This window comes from Rhyacophila brunnea, unplaced genomic scaffold (genome assembly GCF_057557595.1).
Source record: "Rhyacophila brunnea isolate RB1 unplaced genomic scaffold, BYU_Rbru_1.0 scaffold_10, whole genome shotgun sequence".
NCBI lineage: Eukaryota > Metazoa > Arthropoda > Insecta > Trichoptera > Rhyacophilidae > Rhyacophila > Rhyacophila brunnea.
The window spans coordinates 32,392,455-32,413,107 of NW_028232752.1; the positions used below are offsets into that span (position 1 = coordinate 32,392,455).

At 32.1% G+C, this 20,653-nt stretch overlaps 1 protein-coding gene across 1 annotated transcript in view; it reads left to right on the forward strand.

The window, feature by feature from the left end:
* Positions 1-20,653, forward strand: part of Csgalnact (Chondroitin sulfate N-acetylgalactosaminyltransferase) — a 294,143-nt gene that overhangs the window by 237,177 nt on the left and 36,313 nt on the right. The window contains exon 7 of the mRNA XM_085948893.1: positions 4,068-4,219. Coding sequence (XP_085805019.1) covers positions 4,068-4,219 — 152 coding nt within the window. The remainder of the gene's footprint in view (positions 1-4,067; positions 4,220-20,653) is intronic.

Sequence of the window (20,653 nt, forward strand, 5' to 3'; positions counted from 1 at the left end):
GTATTTCCTGTCATATTCAAAATATATGGTCGGTCCCATATATTGGTAAAGTTTTGTTATACTTACATAAGAATACCTCATTATTTGTTTCGTTAATATCATATCAGGAGTTCAAATTTTATTTAACATAAAATGTATAATAGTTATCAGACCTAATTTACAATGTTAACAATAATTAAAACCAGTATGTTTGCAATTTTACATATACACAGTTTTAGTACCCTACTATAATATTCACACACCTATGTGTTTACTACCCTCAGACGCTATTGAAGCTGTAATATCATGCACAATTTATACAAAAGACTATAATAATGCATCGACGAACTAAGTCAGAATGCGAGTATAAAACAACTGTTTTTTTTACAGAGATTTACTAAGACAGTAAAGTTTACACACCGGCACGACGACGGTAAAATATAAATTATACGTGTCGTTAAAATTCTGAGCCGTAAAAAGCGGCCGTAAAATAAAATAACAGAGTCCTGCGTAATAATTTCCGCGCCGGCAGTTTGTTGTGTCTTTAGCTGCTGCGGGGTGTTAAACTTGCCCGAAAATTAATATTCGTAGCATGTGGTTGGCAGTGGAAGGGTTGACTGGAGTTAGTATAAAACACTGGAGTGTCTGAAGACAGCACAGACGCAAATGAGTTGTTTAGATTTTCAGCTCACTTTTCTGTAATAAATATTTTATTTAAATTATATTAATTTACATAGGAGAACATTAATAATCACAACGCCGACACTTTCACTACTATAGCAGCGCTATTCTAACTTGTTAACACGTTGTAGCACGTTTCCGTTATTTTTCTTTTGATCCAAAATAAAATGGATATCACTCGGGCAATTCCGTATTAGTATTCCGTATTAAAGCTCCACGATAATTCGTAATACACGGCATCCAATTGGAGATTTTAATCAAATTATTTATTTTGTATGTCTAATCAAGTATGATGAATTTCAAAATATATTGCCGTACTATTCAATGATATTTGACAGGTCGTGGTAAATCAAAATCGCTGCATCTCAATACTTAATAGTCATTTGCGTAATCTATTCCGTTCTAAAACAATTAACGGTCATGAGCGGCCTTGTTAAAAAAAACATCACGCCAGACAATTTACATCCCGGGATAGTTAACTGTCTGAATATAATACAGCATTTTTATCACTTTGTTTATTGATTTTGGAGTTGATTAATACTATATTTTGTTAGAATACCGATGCACCAGATGAACATGTCCAAAGAAAAACAAATAACACAGTTTTCATGTGACATGCGTAGTCTTTGAAACTTAATTTTTTATTTTTAAATAGCGTTTATTTATATTGACATTGAAATACTTACATATATTTTGGTTTGCGTCCGTGCTAGCAAACATTTTTTTTTTGCACCACTTGAATATGGCGTTGTCAAATACTATTCGCCCCTCAAACCAACGTGTAAACAGTATTTTGTGAACACGATATAAAAATATCAAATTCGTTGGCCAAATAGATGTAGAAAACACGTTATATCATTTTCTACAAATACGAGAAAACAACTGCCAGACAAAATTTTCCATATACATGTGGTACTTAGGTACTCATGACTCACTAAATTGTCGCAGGTCCGCCCTGCTGATTGAGTTCGCCAGAAGCACGTGGCAATGAGCACCTAAAGACCAGTCAATTGAAAAATAGTCAGAGAAAAAATAGTACTTTAAATAATATTTTTATTTAGAAATCTTTTTATTTATTTAGAATCTGTTTTTTTGATGGTGTCACTATATTTATATTGAAGCTCGATTTGATATTAATAAAAAGGATTTCAACTTAAGTACATTTTTTTTCATATAAAACTGAATTATTTAATAAATATATTCATTGTATTTATACGTACACGTAAAAATTTATAATAAAAATAGACATATTGATTAAATAAAATACTTTTAAATGAAAATTATCAATATTAATAATCATCTTCTTTACCGATTATTGCGTCTAAAATACACATTGTTTTTAATATAATGTTTTTTTTCCAAGAATGCATAGTTGGAAAACATAATTTTAATATAAAAATAATATGTCACTGAATTTTATAAAAATAACATCATGGGTACCGCCAAAATAAATCACTCGAAATCATGTTATGTTAATTTCTCTGTGCTTTATATGCATGTTCTATAATATAATTATATTGAATGACCTTATTATTTTTCTAGCAAGCATACATTATTAACTCTAAATACTTAAGTTATCCAAATACCAACTTTTGACAGTAACAAAGGATATTATATATCATTGATCTTTTTTAGCAATTCCTTTCATTGTTTTTATAAAATACGTGCAATGTATTTGTTAACCTATTTTTTAAATATTTTTTTACCTATACAGTGCATACTATGTCTGAAATGCTGAAAGATATTATCCCTAAAGAAATATTTAAAAACATAGTAACCTAACCATTGTTAGTCCTATAGAAGTGGATACAAACGTACGAAAATAACTATTCTCGTAATTTAAACTAAAGAATAATTTTATTATTATTCAAGTTACGTAAATTTTATAATACTTGTATCAAATAAATCTTTTACGTAAAATATAACACTTTTTCAAAACGAATGAAATGAAACACGTACTTTTCTCAAATACGAGAATTTCCCAATGTAACTTTCACGTAAAACTTTACGCGGCGTAAAAATTCTGGCCTATTCCAGCGCTTTCTTTGTCCGCTTTAACTTTAACTGCTTGACTTGATGTCGTGAGAATAATGGATGGAAATTAAGACCGCGTTAATGTTTGAGCTAATTTTTCCTTGTCTCCCATGTTTTCATTGCGAGGTTATCTTTTTATTAACACGAAAGGTGTACAAATTCGAGAGCGTGTCTTAGAAAACCATTCTTTAAGCTCGCTTTTAAATGCTATCATTAGCCGATGTTAGTAACTACTATTTGAACCGTTAAAGGTCAATGTTTTTAAGCCACAATAAAGCTATTAATATATTATAATATTTTAAGCTCAATTATTCTCCACTAGCGCCCGTCTCTGAATACATGGGTTGCAGGTTCTATCCAGCGGCTGGAAAAAAATACATGTTATTTTTAAGTCTGTTTAAATACAGCGCAATGATTAAATAAATTCGTTAAAAAATACTAACAACTATTTATAAAAAAGCTGTCAATATAAATTCCACTTTCTAATGGCCCATATGCTCTGTTTAAAATAGAAAAAAGTTATTTAGTTTAGTAAATGTTATTTTCTTCTCTACATATTATTATAATGCAAACATCGTATGGTTTATATCTCAATATTCACATTTCAGCCATTGATAATTATTATCTTTACATCATCACTCACAACATTTTTGACTATATATTATACAGTCATCAATCTAGCTGATACTTATCTTTCTTCATTTATATTACTTATACATGAGTGAATAACCTTATGATAAATTGATTAAAATAAAATACATTTCGAAATTCTATTAAGAAAATACATTTTTTATTAAAACACAATCACTGCTGAACTTATTATTACCACATTTAAATAACGCGCTAATTATATCTAATGGGCAAGTACTCCAAACGCGCCAGTCGTGGTATTGGCACTAAATGAGTTTTAAGCTATTTCGATAAATAATACACAAGATTTGAGATTGTAACATTCTATATATTGAACATAAATTGTTTTTATGATTATGAATAATAAATTCCATATAAGAACTACTAGTTTATTGTCGTAATTAAGTAGGGTGCACATAGCTTAATTAGAAAAGCACACTGGCGCTAATCCATCAGTTACGGATTCAAGTCCCGTCGGGTGTCGTATTTTTTTTTAAGTTTTTTATAGTACCTAGGTATATGCATGAGATGTTTTCAAATTATGCATGTTCAATATTTTTTAACTATTCACACTTTCCTCAAAGCAATACGTAATATTAGAAAGAATCTACGGTTTGGTATTATATTAGGTAATATTGAAAAAAACGTAATATTTTTTTTTAATATTCATGCGTGATTGATTTCTTTAAAATACACATTACTTACTTACACAAAAGTGTTAATAATGTTCATCTTTTTTCCAGGTCTATTACCCGGTCGTATTCAGCCTGTACAATCCTCACGTAGTATACACGCTACAAGGAAGAGAAGTGCCTCCTGAAACTGATCAACTCCTCATTTCAAGAGACACTGGATTCTGGAGAGACTTCGGATATGGCATGACCTGCCAATACAGGTAATACTAACTTTACTTTTCCATCTCTATAACATAATATTACGTTTTATTAACCAGGGGAGTACATACAGTAAGTCATAGCTTATAAGGTTTTTTCTTTGTGCATTTTATTTCAAGGACTTTTACAACGATAATATATTGATATATTTACGTTTGTTTTCGTGTTCTTTTTACAATCAAGTATCTGGATTTTTTTCAAATATCCTCTTTATATTTCCCTATCGATCACTCTATTCCATTGTTTGCATATATAAAGGTATAGAGAATCCTATAGCATCCTTCACTTGGTGAAATTATCGAGTAGATAATCTTTTTCTTTCGTGACCAATAACACGAATCATTATAAATCGTTTTAAAAAGTAAACATATTACGGAGTCATGTGTCTAGCTAACTTACTCACTAAACCATTCACTCCTGTTAATAGGTAACTGTACTACTTTACTTAATCTATTATAATAAAATTTAATATGTATAAAATAAACAGAGTAATGGGCTATTTTGAGTTATCGCCTCACTATCGGGAAACTATGAAATATTAACGGTACACTTTCCCATCGAATAAAACACTTTGTAGTAAGTTACTGAATATTTTACATCTTTCATAATATTCAAGACAAGCCATAACGAAGGATTTATTATAATGACCTTTTGTATTTTATCGCAAATATCTTAACGACAATCTACTTACATTATAACTTACTTAAAATATAGGTTTACTTAAGAAAAATAACGTTTGGAAATAATGTTCTCTTCTATAATTATTCTAATATCCACTGATTGCATTTTACTCGATCTACGTACCATTGTTTCCAAATGTGATCTTCATAAAAACTCAAAAACAATTATTTTTTAAACTATTTCTTCGAAATATACCTTAAATAAAACTGTTATTTTTTTTAAAAAAATCATTGTCACTTTCTAAAAAACTTACCAAACTACAAGGTTGCGCTTTTCATAATGGACTATAATTTTATGATGGAATGATTGTTGTATCCACGATACGTATGCGGGGGGGGTTACGTTAGGATGCCAGGTACTAACCGTATTGCTGTTGAGGCTGGCTCCGTAGTCTGGTCACACTATCACTCGCGCGGTATTGTTTGTTGGGTTAACCGGTGCGCGGCACTTCACGGTACACTTTTGATGAATGGAAAGAGCCGGTATCAGGACTAGCCAGGTATTCAGAAGTATCGCTTAGTTGACGGTCACTCTATATCAAGCTGACCCGGCCGTAGTTGACAACTAACTTCTGAATTCGTCTATATAATCGGATTAATCACTAAGCAATGGCTTAGCTTCAACGAACCTAGGCACGTCTACTGTTTTGAGGTCACTCGAGCTAACTGACGTTATTTAATCACGGTCGAGTGATTATCCGTAACTGCCGGTCGCCCTGATTTGCGACAATATCTGGGGATTTGAGATAATTGGGAAAAAGCGACCATCATTGGCCCGACCATTATACTTTTTTGTCATCTCTGATCTTAATAAGACCATATAGGCCTCCACAGAGTATAAGAAGTTTGTATTAATAGATTATTTTTTTACTAGAGATGGATGTTAGCCACTTGCGCAACCTATTAGGTCCGTACTCTGAGTCATACCCAAATTGAAAAAAAACAATATGTGTAATTATTAGACCCAGGATTTAATTCTGGGACCTAGGAAATTATAAGCTGACGCTACATCGACGGTGGAACTACACTTTCAATGATAAAAATATTCATAAAATACGATGTAAAAATGGGACTTCCAATACACGTACATTTTATATTGTTATTTTTTTTTATTTAAAAAACGAATCTGTTTAATGTTTTAGATGTGTAGTGATTATTTAATATGAAATTTTAAAAATCTATGTAAAATGTATAAAATTTCAGTTTTTACCAAGACATTACTCTGTCTTTGAGGGTGACAAATTTCATTTCAAAACGACAATTGAATATTTTTTTTTGGTAATTTTCATTAATAACTAACATAAGAACAAAACAAATAAAAGTAAACTACATTTTTTTCAAAAATCGTTTAGTCACCTTCTAAAGAACTCATTATGCTACATTTTGTTTCAAAATTTTCATAAAATTCATTGTAGTATTAAAAGTATAACTTCCAATATACATTTATTTCACAAAGTTTTTTTTTAATATATTATTTTAGATTCGTTTTGATTATTTTTAAAGAAACTTATTAAATTTTAGTCTCTGCTAAAAATAATACGGCCACCCTTAACATACAATAATATTATAGGCAAGTATTGTTCACGCCTGTCCATCTGTTACCTACATAGCATATAGGTGACATAGAAAACTTGCCAAAATATTTCTCTTGAAAAATGGCTTATCATATAGATGGGAAAAGGACGAATCGAAACTCGCTTCCATATAATGTCAGCTGAATCCTTCGGTCGGTCCCGTAATGTTAATTTAACCGTGAAATGACGCCGATAATCTATCAAGGCTGGGTCAGATCTATGTCATTCTGGGATTGGAAAGATACCGCTTCCTTGACAATCTTTGCGATCCCTTCTCACAGACATTGTCATAAATCTTAGATATGCCATGCAAAGGGTGATCATTGTACCGTTTTATGTATTTTATTGTGTTTTGAACATTTTATATTGTAAGTATTAAAATTTATTTTACATAATATTACTATTCTTTAAATGCTTGTGGATTTACAATATTGAATGAATTATTTATTTATTTAAAAAAAGACACGTTGAGTACATAACAAATTATTAATTCAAGACGTTCACAACATGACATTTAGAATAAAAAGCACAAGTAAATCAACTAAAGAAAAAACAAGGTACAGAAAAAAAAACAAAGCAAAAAATAATTTTATAGAAAATAAATAAAATAAAAAAACAACTAGGTATAATTAAAAAAAAATACAAATTAAACAATAAAATAGAATTTAAAAAACAGAATACATAATGCATCGCTAAAAATGTCTACATCTCTAGGAAGTGCATTGACCAGCCGCACAACCCTCGCTATTGGTGCCTGGTGAGCATGACATGAGCAATAAGCTTTCACCCAAAATAAGTCATGTAATTGACGGGTGCATAAAAATTAAAAATTTTCAGAATATTGGAATCTATACAACGTGAGAACAGGGATAATGCTTTAAGAGCAGAATTAGTGACCTACGAGCTTCAAGAGAATGAAAGGTGAGCATACATTGAAGAAATTTAATCGGAAAATAATAACTCCACTATTCATACATAAGTACAAGAACGTCAATAATAAATACGTAGCTAGCACTCAGAGGCCTGTTACAATTTTAAGTTAGTAATTTCATTTACTTTAATTGATCACAAAACAGATTGTCTACTGACCGGTGGAATTTCAAGTTAGTACCTCAGTTTAAACGTAAATATAAGTTTGCATGAATTATATATAGAACGATAACTTAAAGCACAAAGCACTCATCCGGAAAGTGAAAGACGTGAGTTTGAGTTCCACTCATTGCAACTTTTTTCTAGATTTTTTTCTAATACTTATATAAATATTTTTCTGAGGTTTTTCAAAATTATGTTATTTCTATAATATGATTTGGTCAACCATATATTATGTACATTATATAGAAATAGTATACCTATCAGAAAAAAAAATTAAGCAGAGCAGGGCTCAAACCTACATCCATAGTATTACGGTCAATATTCTTAACCAATTATACCTACCCCTTGTACAATATCCTAACCCCTAATAAATAAACTAATATCTATGCGTCCGAGATATTATAGTTATAGTGATATAGGCATTTATTTAAGTTAGTTTATATTCTGTATTATGAATATTAATTGTTGAATTAACCAATTAAAAATCAGTATTTAAATAAAATAATACCTATATATAGGTATCTAGAGTTTGGCGACGGAATTGTACGGAGTTTTCAGAATGTCTGTTTTTTGATATCACATTGCACTTCTGTAAAAATCACATGTTTTTATTATTGTGTTTTTTATCAGTCTCTTATAAGAACATATTATATTTACATAATATAACATTTTAATTAACTGGGATAAGTTAAAATAACACAATCACCCAAACACCTGACCGTTTATTAGCAATATGCACCCTTATTACAATATACAATACACATTCAACACAGTTCATCAGTACATATGTATTATTATTATAATGAAAAATCGAACTATGTAATAGTAGACCCAGATTTATCTAAGTAAGATTGTCAAAGAAAGGATTTTTATCAATCAGATACTGCATACCGTCACCTTACTATTAAAACCTTGTAAGTCTGTTTGAGAAGAATTTTGAGGGGGTGGAAAAACGTAATAAAACCATTATCTTAAGCACCTTTCTAATCGATGAATCTGCACTGGTTATGACATACGAGTTTTTAATGCCATATTTGAGGTGGACAGCATACTAGACTAAAGAACCAAGGTTTTGATATAAGTTAAAATGTTTCTTTATTTAAATTTTGTTGAACAAATTTAATTTGTTTATAATATCGGACATACGAGGTCTTAATAGTAAGACGACGATACATTTAAGCCGATAGTTTTGCTCCAAAGCGTAGATCTAATAGATTAATCCAATGGTTAATAAATATTTCTTATAATAATTCTAATAAGGGACATCTTTGCGAGGCGATCTACACCAATTTATGGAGCCAATGACATTGTTTTTTTGGTGAATGAGCAAACTGTAAACTGTCAATTATGCATATAATAGTATTGGCTGCTTTGGCGACATTACAACCCATCTCATCCTGTATTCGCGGATTTTACAGGCCACTGTCTACCCAAGATGGGTCGCCCCTACAATAGCCGATAACAGAGTAGGTACGCCTGGACGAATAAAAAAATTGTCTTCGATATTACATTTAGATTATGGAATGAGTTGGCATTTATTTCTATTAATCTGATGTCACGACCTAAGAAGATAGATTATCTAGCTAAGGTTTGTAAACTAGAAAAAAAAACATAAAATATAACAGTACCTATACTAAGACTTACAATATAGCATTTTGCTTAGTAGTTATATAATATTTGTAAGATATTAAATTTTTATATTATGCTAGTAGCTCGGTACTACTCTCTACGTGAGGAAATTAATGTAGTGTAATGTGAAACTTGCTATTTGGTAGTTTAAAATAAAACTAGTATAATCAAACATTTAAATTTTGGCTTTGATTTACATGGAAGTAGATTTTAACGATAGATGTCCTCGTTATGTCCATTTCTCTTTTACCTTTCTCAAGGGATGAAGAGATCTTTAGTAGTTACTAATTTAAAATAAATATATAATAGATGTGTTAACAAAATAATGATTTCAAAAAGTATTATAACCACGGATATATTATTATCATTATTATCTATAAGAACAAATACATTTTTAATAATATATAGGTACAAATAATAATATACTATATGAGCATTAAATATTTTTATATACATAAGAAAAATAATAATGTAATAGATTTCTAGAAAATTAATACTATCGACCGAAAGAACTTCATGGAATTTGAATTTAAATTCTAATTGTTTTAAGTTTTATACTATTCCATTTCAGTATTTTTTGCGACCCGGGTTTTGCCTTTCGGTATCTGTTACTAACAGCAAACACACATTGACAACGAATAAAGGTAATTCTTGTTAACATAGTAATTTATTACATTAAAAGACGCTAAAAAAAATATAAACTACCAAGTCAAGGATGCAATTTTGATAATTTTGAATATTTGAAGTATTGGTGTAAAACCCTGTAGTAAATACTTTAGATACTATTAATACCTACTGTGTGCAATATGGGTTTTACAAACACTTCAAATATTTAAAATATTATATGATATTGTATAAATATATATCATCATCAGCCGGGGTCAATCCACTGCTGGATGAAGGCCTCCCCAAGCTTTCTCCAACTCTCTCGGTACTGTGTCGTTCGCTGCCACGTATTTCCGCCGAAGTTTACCAGTTCGTCAATCCAGCAGCTTTAAGGGCGACCCTGTGGCCGTTTCGTACCCCTTGGGTACCATTGGATGACGGCATTTGTCCAGCGGCCGTCCTTTCGGCGAGCAATGTGCCCCGCCCATCTCCATTTCAGCTGTTTGGCAACGTCTATTACATTGCGTACTCTTGTCTGCTTCCTAACCCATTCGTTTCTCTTACGGTCCTTTCGCGTGATGCCCAACATGCACCTCTCCATGCCTCGCTGTGTGACTCTTATAAATATATATACCTAACCTTAAACAATTATGATGTAATAGATATCGTTCCTACAAAGTTTATGAATTGTTTATGTTTAAGCCTTTAACGAAATCTAAAATTCTTTATTCTCAATTTATTTATAGCAAGTCTCCCTTAACGTAATGAAAGTTCAAAGTGTTTTTTGTCCTCAAGAATAAAATAAAAATATCACTTACATTAATAAAGCCTCCAATAAATCACTTAGTAATATCGTCTCTAAAGATACTTTCACATAATATACTCACATATATTATGTTTAGGTACATAATATATTATTTGGGTATAAGTACGAAAAGCCTTCCGATATAAAAAGCGAACGTTGTAATGGGACTTTCACCAATTACCTATTTATGGACTTTTTTCAAAGCACCCGAAACTTCCTCCTCAATCCTTCCGTTACAAAATAACAACATCCCACAGTAGTTGAAAACATTGAAAGTTAAGTACAATATTATTTAATCAATATGTACATCTCATATTATTTTTAGATGGCTTTGAGTTACTTATATTAATATTTAGATAAACGTTAAACTTTGAGAGACTTATTGATCCCAATATTTTGGGTGCCACCCAAAAAATACCAGAAACAATAGATAGCTATGGTGGGATATACCGCTCTGCTATTTAAAAAAAATATCTACGCAGTTTGTGCACTTATTATTCAAATAAATATAGTTATCCGCAACAACTCTTAATTATTGAAACCCGATTTTCTCTAGCCTCTTGATCAAGGCACACCCCCAAACGAGGTCTTGTTTCAAGCCCTATAAATAAATATTAAATATGCTAATTTTTAATTCTCAAGAATGACATGCTATTTTAAATAATAAACACTTATTTATAAGAAATAGGTATACTGTTATGTAAAATTTGGTTTCCAATTGAGACCATCCTTCTAGAGTCTAGACAGACCGGTCGTAGAAATCAAATAAAAAAGTGTTTGTTTTGTTTCCTTATATTATAATTACAATCAAATAATATACTTATCAACATCTCTTGTATCTATCCCTATCCTTAGTCAATTATATCAGATCATGAAACCTTAAAAATATTAAACCATTAAGAGTGATTTTGTAGCAGAGATTAGCTCTTCCTACATTGTATTTTTGCCTATCGCAGCTTACCCTAATGTAGTTTTTTCTGTATTTGTTAGTAGTAGTAACTGTTTTTGATTTAGTTAGTCTTAAAACTTCCTCATTGGTTACATGATGTCTTTCGTCGTCTACTATAATATCGTTACTTGAACATCTGGAACATCATAAACCCATACGGAAATGATGAAACATCTGTTTTCTCTCCATTGGATGTGCAATCTAAACTTGCTTGCAAAAGGCATTCTAACTCTGATTCTAATGACATGTTCTGTGTTCTAAATTTTCTGAATATAGAAACTGAAATATGTTATATGATCTACTTACTTAACCGTTTTGCTTTCATTATAGATGTAACATGGTGTGTAAAATTCCCACCTCCGCTCCCGTTATGTATATGCAGCCACGTCATACGCGGCCGGCTAACATAACCCTTACGTGTGCCATATCAAAGAATTTAAGCCCTCATTTTGTCCCGAGCAGAGCCGCACGGGACTGGTGATGCAACCTTGCACCGAAGTGCGAATGCATGATGTTAATTTATATGGCAACTATCAGAGTGACTTTAATTTGAAGAGTCGCAAGGGGAGTCGAGAGTGCCCCGCCCCCCGTACGCTCTGGCGAATTTAGTAAAGGCCGCAAAATTGGCCTCGGTTGCCACCATGTCCGCGTGTCCTATTGGGCCCGAATGGGGTTGGACCCGGACAAACAACTCCGCTCGTTCAGGGCCCATAAGTGGACAGTCCCACAGGACGTGCTCTGTGTCCTGCTGGTCGTGTCCACATGTCCTGCCAAACCAAGCCCCTGCAGTTTGGTCGCAAAGTTTCCATGGCCAGTCATGAATTGACTAGTCCAGTGGGTTGGCACCAGTCTCCTCGTCATGTGTCTCACCGAGACATCTGGAAAGTATAGAAAAGTCTGGCGGCCCTTAGAGGAGGTCACCCATCTCGCCTGCCATGCCGCATATGCGGTCTTGTAGACCAGCTCAGATACAGTCTTTCTGTAGCTCACGCCCTCCACTCTCGATGGCGGTGTCAGAGGGACACCGGCGAGAGTTGTATTGATACTCCTCATAAGGAGAGTGGTCGATCCTCTAATTTGAACGTGCAAGTCGAGGGGAAAGACCCCCGCAAGGACCGCCAGGGCATCCGAAGATGTGGTCCTATAGGCCTTAGTAAGGCCAATCAGAGCAGCCCTCTGTCCGCTAAGCAGAGCCCTCTTCACAATTGTCAGCGAGGCTTTGGTGTGCCACACGCTGGAGGTATAGCCAGCGATGCCCATGAATATAGCCTCGTAGGCGATTCTCAGGGCCCGAGGCTTTAGGCCCCAATTGTTGCCCGCCATGCGAGCAACCTTCTAATAGGATGAGTTGGCCTTAGCCACTCATTATAGATGTGTGCATTTTTGACATTTTATCTACCAATTCATGTTAATCTCATAAGTATCTTACATTGTTTACTATGGTCAGTATATATAGAAAAGCAGCGACATTCTTCGATGGCAACAATATATTCCCACAATAAGCACAAGCGAAGCAGAAGTTTTTCATATATCAGTATCTTGAAGCAATTCTGCCAAAAAATATAATGAATAAATATGTAATAAGTACTGTTTTCTACATTGTAATTACTTTGGCTTTTGTAACCAATAGTATCTTGGTGAGCGGGATTAATTATTATTGTGGAGTTTGTATCATTTTACATTGAAGTTTTTGGCCGCACCAGACCACAGCCACCACACATCACATCCAGTCTTAATCGGGCGTATCACGAAACCGTACGTTTCGATGTGAAGCATCATTTTTATGATTGGGAATGTTTCAGGAGCAGTTACCCAAGACTAAGGTCGCCATGCACTCAAATGTGTTTTGACTGAATTTACATGACTTTAACTTTAGGTACCCATGGGAGAGATGAGCACGTAGAAGCAATATTAAAAATTGCAGTAAGTAACAAATTAAAACTAATACAAAACTGCCGAACATTCTAAGTGAAGAGATCTTCACGTTTGCAGTAATAGTATGACGCCGCAAATTTTCTAAATGTGATGTTCTAAAATTATTTACAGAATTTTTTAAATAATGTGGCTTTTGATTATGCTCCTTAATTACAGCATCTATGGACCGCACGGTACTGCAAAATACATATCGAACAATACACTTTAAAATTATATTAAAATGTTATTTCCATTGAACAAAATACCTAATAAAAAAATTATAATTCAAAAAATAGAAACCGTAATTATTTCCCTGGTAACCAATTACAATTAATATATTAGGGGAAGGTTGCGATCATTGGACCAGTGCTTTCATTGGACCACGTAGGTATATCAGAAATAAAAGACATTAGAAACCATCAGTGACCTCACAAAGCAAGCTTTCCATGCCTCTTCCGCGCCTCTCTTGTTTCAGTCTCGTCTTGGATGTGGTAAATGAGTCGCGTTCGTTGGTGTATTCATCGTGCATAAAATATAACAATCAAGTAAAACTAAAACGAATGTAAGTATGATTCTATTAACTATATTTGGTTGTACTTACATCAATTATATTAGGTAATTTATTTCTATTTGCAACTATGATAATAGTTGTTACGCTAATACTTTGGTTTTTTTGTGAAACTTGTTTTTGTGACAGCACCCGTAGTTGCTATCATTGGACCATGGATAAACTCTACCATTGGACCGGTCCAATCATGGGAACGATTTTATAACATTTTTCATATTATATTCTTTTTGCATTCCATAATGGCGAAGAGAGGTAATAATATACCTGGAATAAGCCCAGCATGTCATTGGCATTACAGGCATTAAAGAAAAAAGAAGTAGGTTTGAACAAAGCAAGTCGAATGTTTGGAGTTCCAAAAGCGACACTGAAACGAAGACTAGATGGAAGCAATCAAAAACTAAAGAAGAAATTCAGATAGTTGGTTCCGAAGGTGATCTACCATTAGAATTATTAGAGACAGAGCTTTGCGAACACATTCTCGAGCTTGAAGATTGTTTGTATGGTATCATTCCAGTAGATGTCAGGCGATTGGCATTTCAATTTGCTGAGCAAAATAATATAAATAATAGATTTAATAAAGAAAAACGAATTGCAGGAAAGATATGGTATTACGGGTTTATGAAGCGGCTTCCAAACTTGAGCCTACGACAACCGAGAGCTACTTCATTCAACAGAGCTACCGGATTTAATCAAGCTACAATTAAAGATTGTTTTGATAAACTTCAGACATCTATGGATATGCATGACATTAACGATGCTCGGCGTGTATTTAACATTGATGAAACGGGTCTCTCCAACTTGCAGAGAAAACCTAGAACAATTTTGGCATTGAAGGGTAAGCACCAAGTTGGAGCAATCACTAGTGGAGAACGTGGCACAACGACCACAGCTGTATGTTGTGCCAATGCTTCTGGCCTATTCGTTCCCCCGCTTATCATATTTAAACGGAAGAGAGCAAAAGATGAATTGAAAGATGGAGCACTACCTGGTTCAATATTTGCTTTCAACCCAGACAGTGGCTATATTAATAAAGAAATATTTTTTCTATGGTTTTACATTCTCCACAAAATGTTGCATTTTGTGGAGAATGTAAAAAAACCTATTCCAGAGCTGCTTCTGTCGGTACGGCTGCAAATGGCTTTCTGAAGACAGGCATTTATCCTCTGCATAAAGATGTATTTGCTGACTATGAATTTGTGATAGCCCATGAAGAATCGGAGAATGCTTTTGTTTAATTTTTATAAAATATTATTATAAAGCACCTTGATTGGACCACGTGTGTAAATTATTATTATTTTTTCAAAGTCCAATGATGGAAACTTAGTGGTCCAATCAAGGAGCATGTGGTCCAAAGACGGCAATAAACAAAAATTTGGATTTCCTGTTAAATCTCGAAAATGGTTAATTTTATTGGACTGGTGTTAAGTGTATACATAATTAAGTAAATAATACATTAAAATGAACAATTTGTTTTATTTTATCAATAATATTTGATGAGTTACACCATCACAAAGTTAAGTGGTCCAATCATAGCAACCTTACCCTATATCGTAGCGTAAAAGGTTTGCGATTCAGGACAAATACGACACAGCACTTTCCCAAGTTACGACGCCTGTAAGTTATCTTGAAAAGCCGGCCCATAGTGTATTGAGGATAACAAAACTTTGCTATTGATAAGGGTTTTGCGATAGATACATCCTGATCTTGAGTTAACGGCGAAATGATTTATGCAAGAGAATTCCGAATGGAAAAATATGTAAAAAATAACAGTTTTATGAGCGGCCCCATGAAAATTTACGAGCACCGTCTATACGAAAGTTTTCATTTTGTCTTTTTTTTTAGAAGATTTATATGTCGAAATAAAAAAAAATACATAGATTTCAAAAATCGACATATATGTATCGATACCCGGGTGATTATTTTAAATGGTTTTGAAATGTTGGGGATACAGTTTAATTGTATTTATTGAAGTTATACTTATTTTGGGGCGTTTGGTAATGAATGAAATTGAGAGTTGCGCGCGCACACCGTTACGAAAGTGCGCGACAGTATGAAGTTAACTGCTAATCAATCAGCTGTATATAAACGCAAGTTTGATAGTAGACTAATTTTTCCTTTGCCTAAGCAACGGATTTATTATTGTCGACCATTTGCAATTCCTTACGTAAACAAACAGTGGAACGTCAGAGTGACAGTTGTCACTTTAAAAATAAAAACAACGAGATATAATTATATAATTTAATAATATAAGTTAAAGTGTATAGAAATAAACCAACAGTGCTCCAATAAGCGGCCCCTTTTCTTGAGTGTGTAATTTAATAAGATAATTAAGAGCGAGTCGAAGAATCTAGGTTATCACAAGTTTTTTTTTCGTTTTTTTACGCCATAGAAGTATAACTTCTAACGCGCGTACATAAGTACAAACACCGATTTTTTTTAAATTTAAAAAAAAACTGTAGGTTACAGCTTGAGAAAAATATGATAAAAATCCGGCGAACGCATTAGTTAAGTCAGATAAGTCATGTGTGAATTTCTTCGGGGAGTCATAGTTTGTAAATTTTAAGAAACGACATACGTCATGCGTACGTTCGAGTAAAGGCGCCTTTTGACGTAGTCGCTTGTCGCTACATACATACAATTATGTAGAAGTAATCATCCATGGTAACCTTTTGTACAACATTGTAGCATTGTGTACAAGTGACTCAGGTGATGTATGAATGCAGCACCGTTTCCGAACTGAACTGATAACTTAACGAAAACTAAAACTGAACGAACAACTGAACTGACCGTCTAAAATGACCATTAGATAATTTAATGTTTAACTAATCTAACTATTCTTGGTTGTATCCTCAATGTTGATGTTCACAAATAATTTCATCAATTTCAACTAGGCACAAATTATTATGATCAAAGTAACACAGGAGTTACAGTAGGTGTACATAAAATATTTCCGTAAGTTTAGTAGTTATCCACAAATCGAAATATTTGCCTATAAACTATAATACCTTTTGGTCATTTTTACGTGTTTAAATGTTGATTAATTATTTTCGAAGAAACCTTCAATATGCCTTTTGGGATTAAACCCCCCAATATGTAAAGGTTGGGTGCTGTCAATCAGTAGAAATTGAGTTATGGTTCTGGAATATATTTTTTCCAACAATTCGACGCCAAATAATAATTGCGGCAGTTATGAAATGGCATCCGGTTTTCGATAAACGACAGTTTTTAAACCGCGTAGCTGAACCGACCGTCAGATATAAATACTTGCCATCGATATGATGTAGGTACTGTAGATAATTATCAATAATTTAATCTTATGTTAATTAACTTAATAACTGACAACACTCAAGTTTGCACTAAAATAATATGATATTTTGGTTATAATGTTTTATATTTTTTCAACGTCAATATCAATTTACCTGGCAATTATTATTAGTACGTTTTCTCGATATAATATAAATTCAAACTAAATTATTTATTGGCTGTAAAAATAATTACTATTATTATATCATAATTATAAATATTATAATTATTACTATATTAAATTTCTTTTATTTTGTTAACTGTCAATTCATGGTGGAACTGCATTGTATTGTTTGTTGAAAATGTCCCTCTGAGGCGGACGAAACCGGTCCTAATTTATTGATTAAAAGTGGAATAAGTACTACAAAAAAATTGCATTTTATTAAATTAAAACAACAATATATTCAATTTCCTTCAAAATAATTATTTCCATGTAACACACTTATGCGCTGAAAAGTCAAAATTATTAATAGTGACATAACTCTTGAAAAACACTTTCAATAATTTAGAGTAGCAAAAACTTTACACTAGTTTGATTTGTACGTAATTAAAAAAGTATTGAAGTCTCACGATACACATAAACTAAGCTTTTTATAATGGAAAAGTAATTTCTATTTTTTGATGGCTTTATTCAGATTATAATACAATATATTTTTATGTTGTTTTATAATAAGTTCAAGTCATTAGAGGTATTTTCATTTCATGTTTCATCCGACGTTTCAGTCGACTTCTTATTTTTTTATATAAATATAAAATAATGTGACTTTTATGAACTTCTTCAAATATGTATTATTTCATCATCAAGAAAGACACTCAAAAGTTTAATAATAAATTGTAATGCAATTAGATTTTTTTGATTAATTCTAATATTATACTTATATATAATTATATACATGATATTACAATAGTAGTAACTTGTAATATATTATATATACATACTTAGCAAAAGAATATACTATTGTATTGAAATATCACAATTTATTTATAAAATGTATCTCTTACTTGGTATTCACCTTTACACAAATCAAATTAATACTGTGGATTTTTAAAACGTCATAGCAGCAATTTTTTCTGATTCCCACCAAAATTGACATTTGTGTTTAGTATTGTTTGCCAAAGCATCATGGAGAAAAACGCAGTAGTTGTATAGCGTATAAAAATGTCAAAATTAATGACAATAATGGATCTATTCGAGCTACGTTTCGTGCATTACGTGATATTTATGGTAAAAATAATCGACCTACTGATCACATACTATCAGAATTTATTTGGAAAATTTGGGTCAAATAGTAATATGTGTGAAGTTTCAAAACCAACCCGTTAAAACGTAAACGTACTGCTGCAAATATCGATGCTGTGAATCAAATTGTGGATGAAAATCCATAAAATTAATTATACGTCGTTCTCTAGAACTTGGAATTCCTTATGGTACTGCATTGAATATTCTTCATAAAGATTTGTATTTGAATCCGTATGTAGTTAACACGAAAACTTAACAGATCCATTATTTCATGAAAACATCATCTTCAGCAATGAAGCTCATTGTTTGTTTAATGACTTTGTAATTAGTGAAAACCCACATGCTATTCTTGAAACACCTTTACATTAAAAATAATTAACACTTTGTATGATCTGTAGGTGTAATTGGACCGTATTGTTTTGAAAACAAAAATGGAAATGCAGTTACTGTCAATAGAGAACGCTACAGAAACATGATTACTGATTTTTTCTGGGACGAATTAGACGATTTTGATCTAGACGATATGTGGTTCCAGCAAGATGGTGCAACATGTCATACTGCTCGTGACATAACTAATCAACTTGACAATACCTCGTATTTGATAACCCTATATTATATTATATTCCTCTTTTCCAAAAATATTATTTTTTAATACAACAGTCATGAAGCCCAATGACAGTGGTATAGATAAACAGTTATATAAGTACCTAGTGAAAGTGAAATAATCAAACACACAGGCTTTGATAAAAACACATATTATGTCATTTTATTGTAACCTGACCGGGATTTAAATCCAAAGCCTTGGACTGTTGTCAGAATTATTTTTATTTTAGCATTATATAATGCCTAAATACAGATTTTTGGTATTGAACAATTTAATTCTTATTTTTTTGTTAAGTAAATTTAAATGCAAACATTTATATTGATCAACGAAGCAAGCGATCAAAATCAGGTATTTAAATATAAATTAATAAAATATAATTTACGGAACATTTTTTGCACATGGCGTATGTCGTAAATATGTTTTACATGTGAGTGATACCGGATTTTAGAAATACTTTATAAATTATCAAATAAATCACTGTAAACTACTGTGAACTGTCGATAGGTTGTTTGCAGAAAAAATCACTAGCCCAAACGTGAACTATTCACCCCATAGCTTGTAAGATTGAAGTAAAGGCAAGGAAACGTTGGCGGGTACAGGATTAAGGGTAGTTTTGGCTTCCGGCAAAGGTTCTAAGGGCTAGTCAGGGGAAGCAGATTACAAGGTTTGTCTTGTCGGTTTATTTCCACAGTACGTACAACCATACAAGGTTTTGTTTATTGAAAACGATTCGGGGTGGGTATTTTTACTTGACAATATCGACAGTTCCTTTTTGTTTTTTGTATGTATATTATTTTATGTATTAAACCCGTATTTCGATTATTATAAATTTCTTACTTACCTTTATAAGAAATCTAACAAGTATTTTTTTAGCTATATATTTAAAAAAAAAATCGTACATGTATATAGTGTGATTTTTATAATAGTAAAGTAATATAAATTATCATTTACAAACCGAAGCGGTGCATATTATGGTATTATACAAGTCTACAGGGTAGAGGTTGGATTATTATATTATTATTATTATTGTGCGTACGAAAAATAAAATTGATGTCACCACAACTTATTATCCAGATCGAATACACATTGTAAAATAACATGTGCGTTTCTCAAACCAAGAATTCGATCCTGAGTTCTATGACTTTATAAGCCGACACATCGCCGTTCAATTATCGCCAATTTTTTTTTATAATATTTGAAAATAATATATAATATTATGTTCTTTGCGTTTAATTATGTTATGTTCTGTGCAAAATTAAAAGTGGTAAACATGTCTTTTTTTTAAATTTTAGGTTTAATTTTGAAAAATAACAGTAGATATACTTTCAACCTTAGGATATCTAAATTATATGTTTTTAGATAACCGACATATTATCTTTACTGAACCTTTCAATTAAGATTGTATTTTTAACATAAATATCAATAAATCCCTCAGTAAGACTTAACTGCTACTAGGGGAAGTTTTTGCGGAA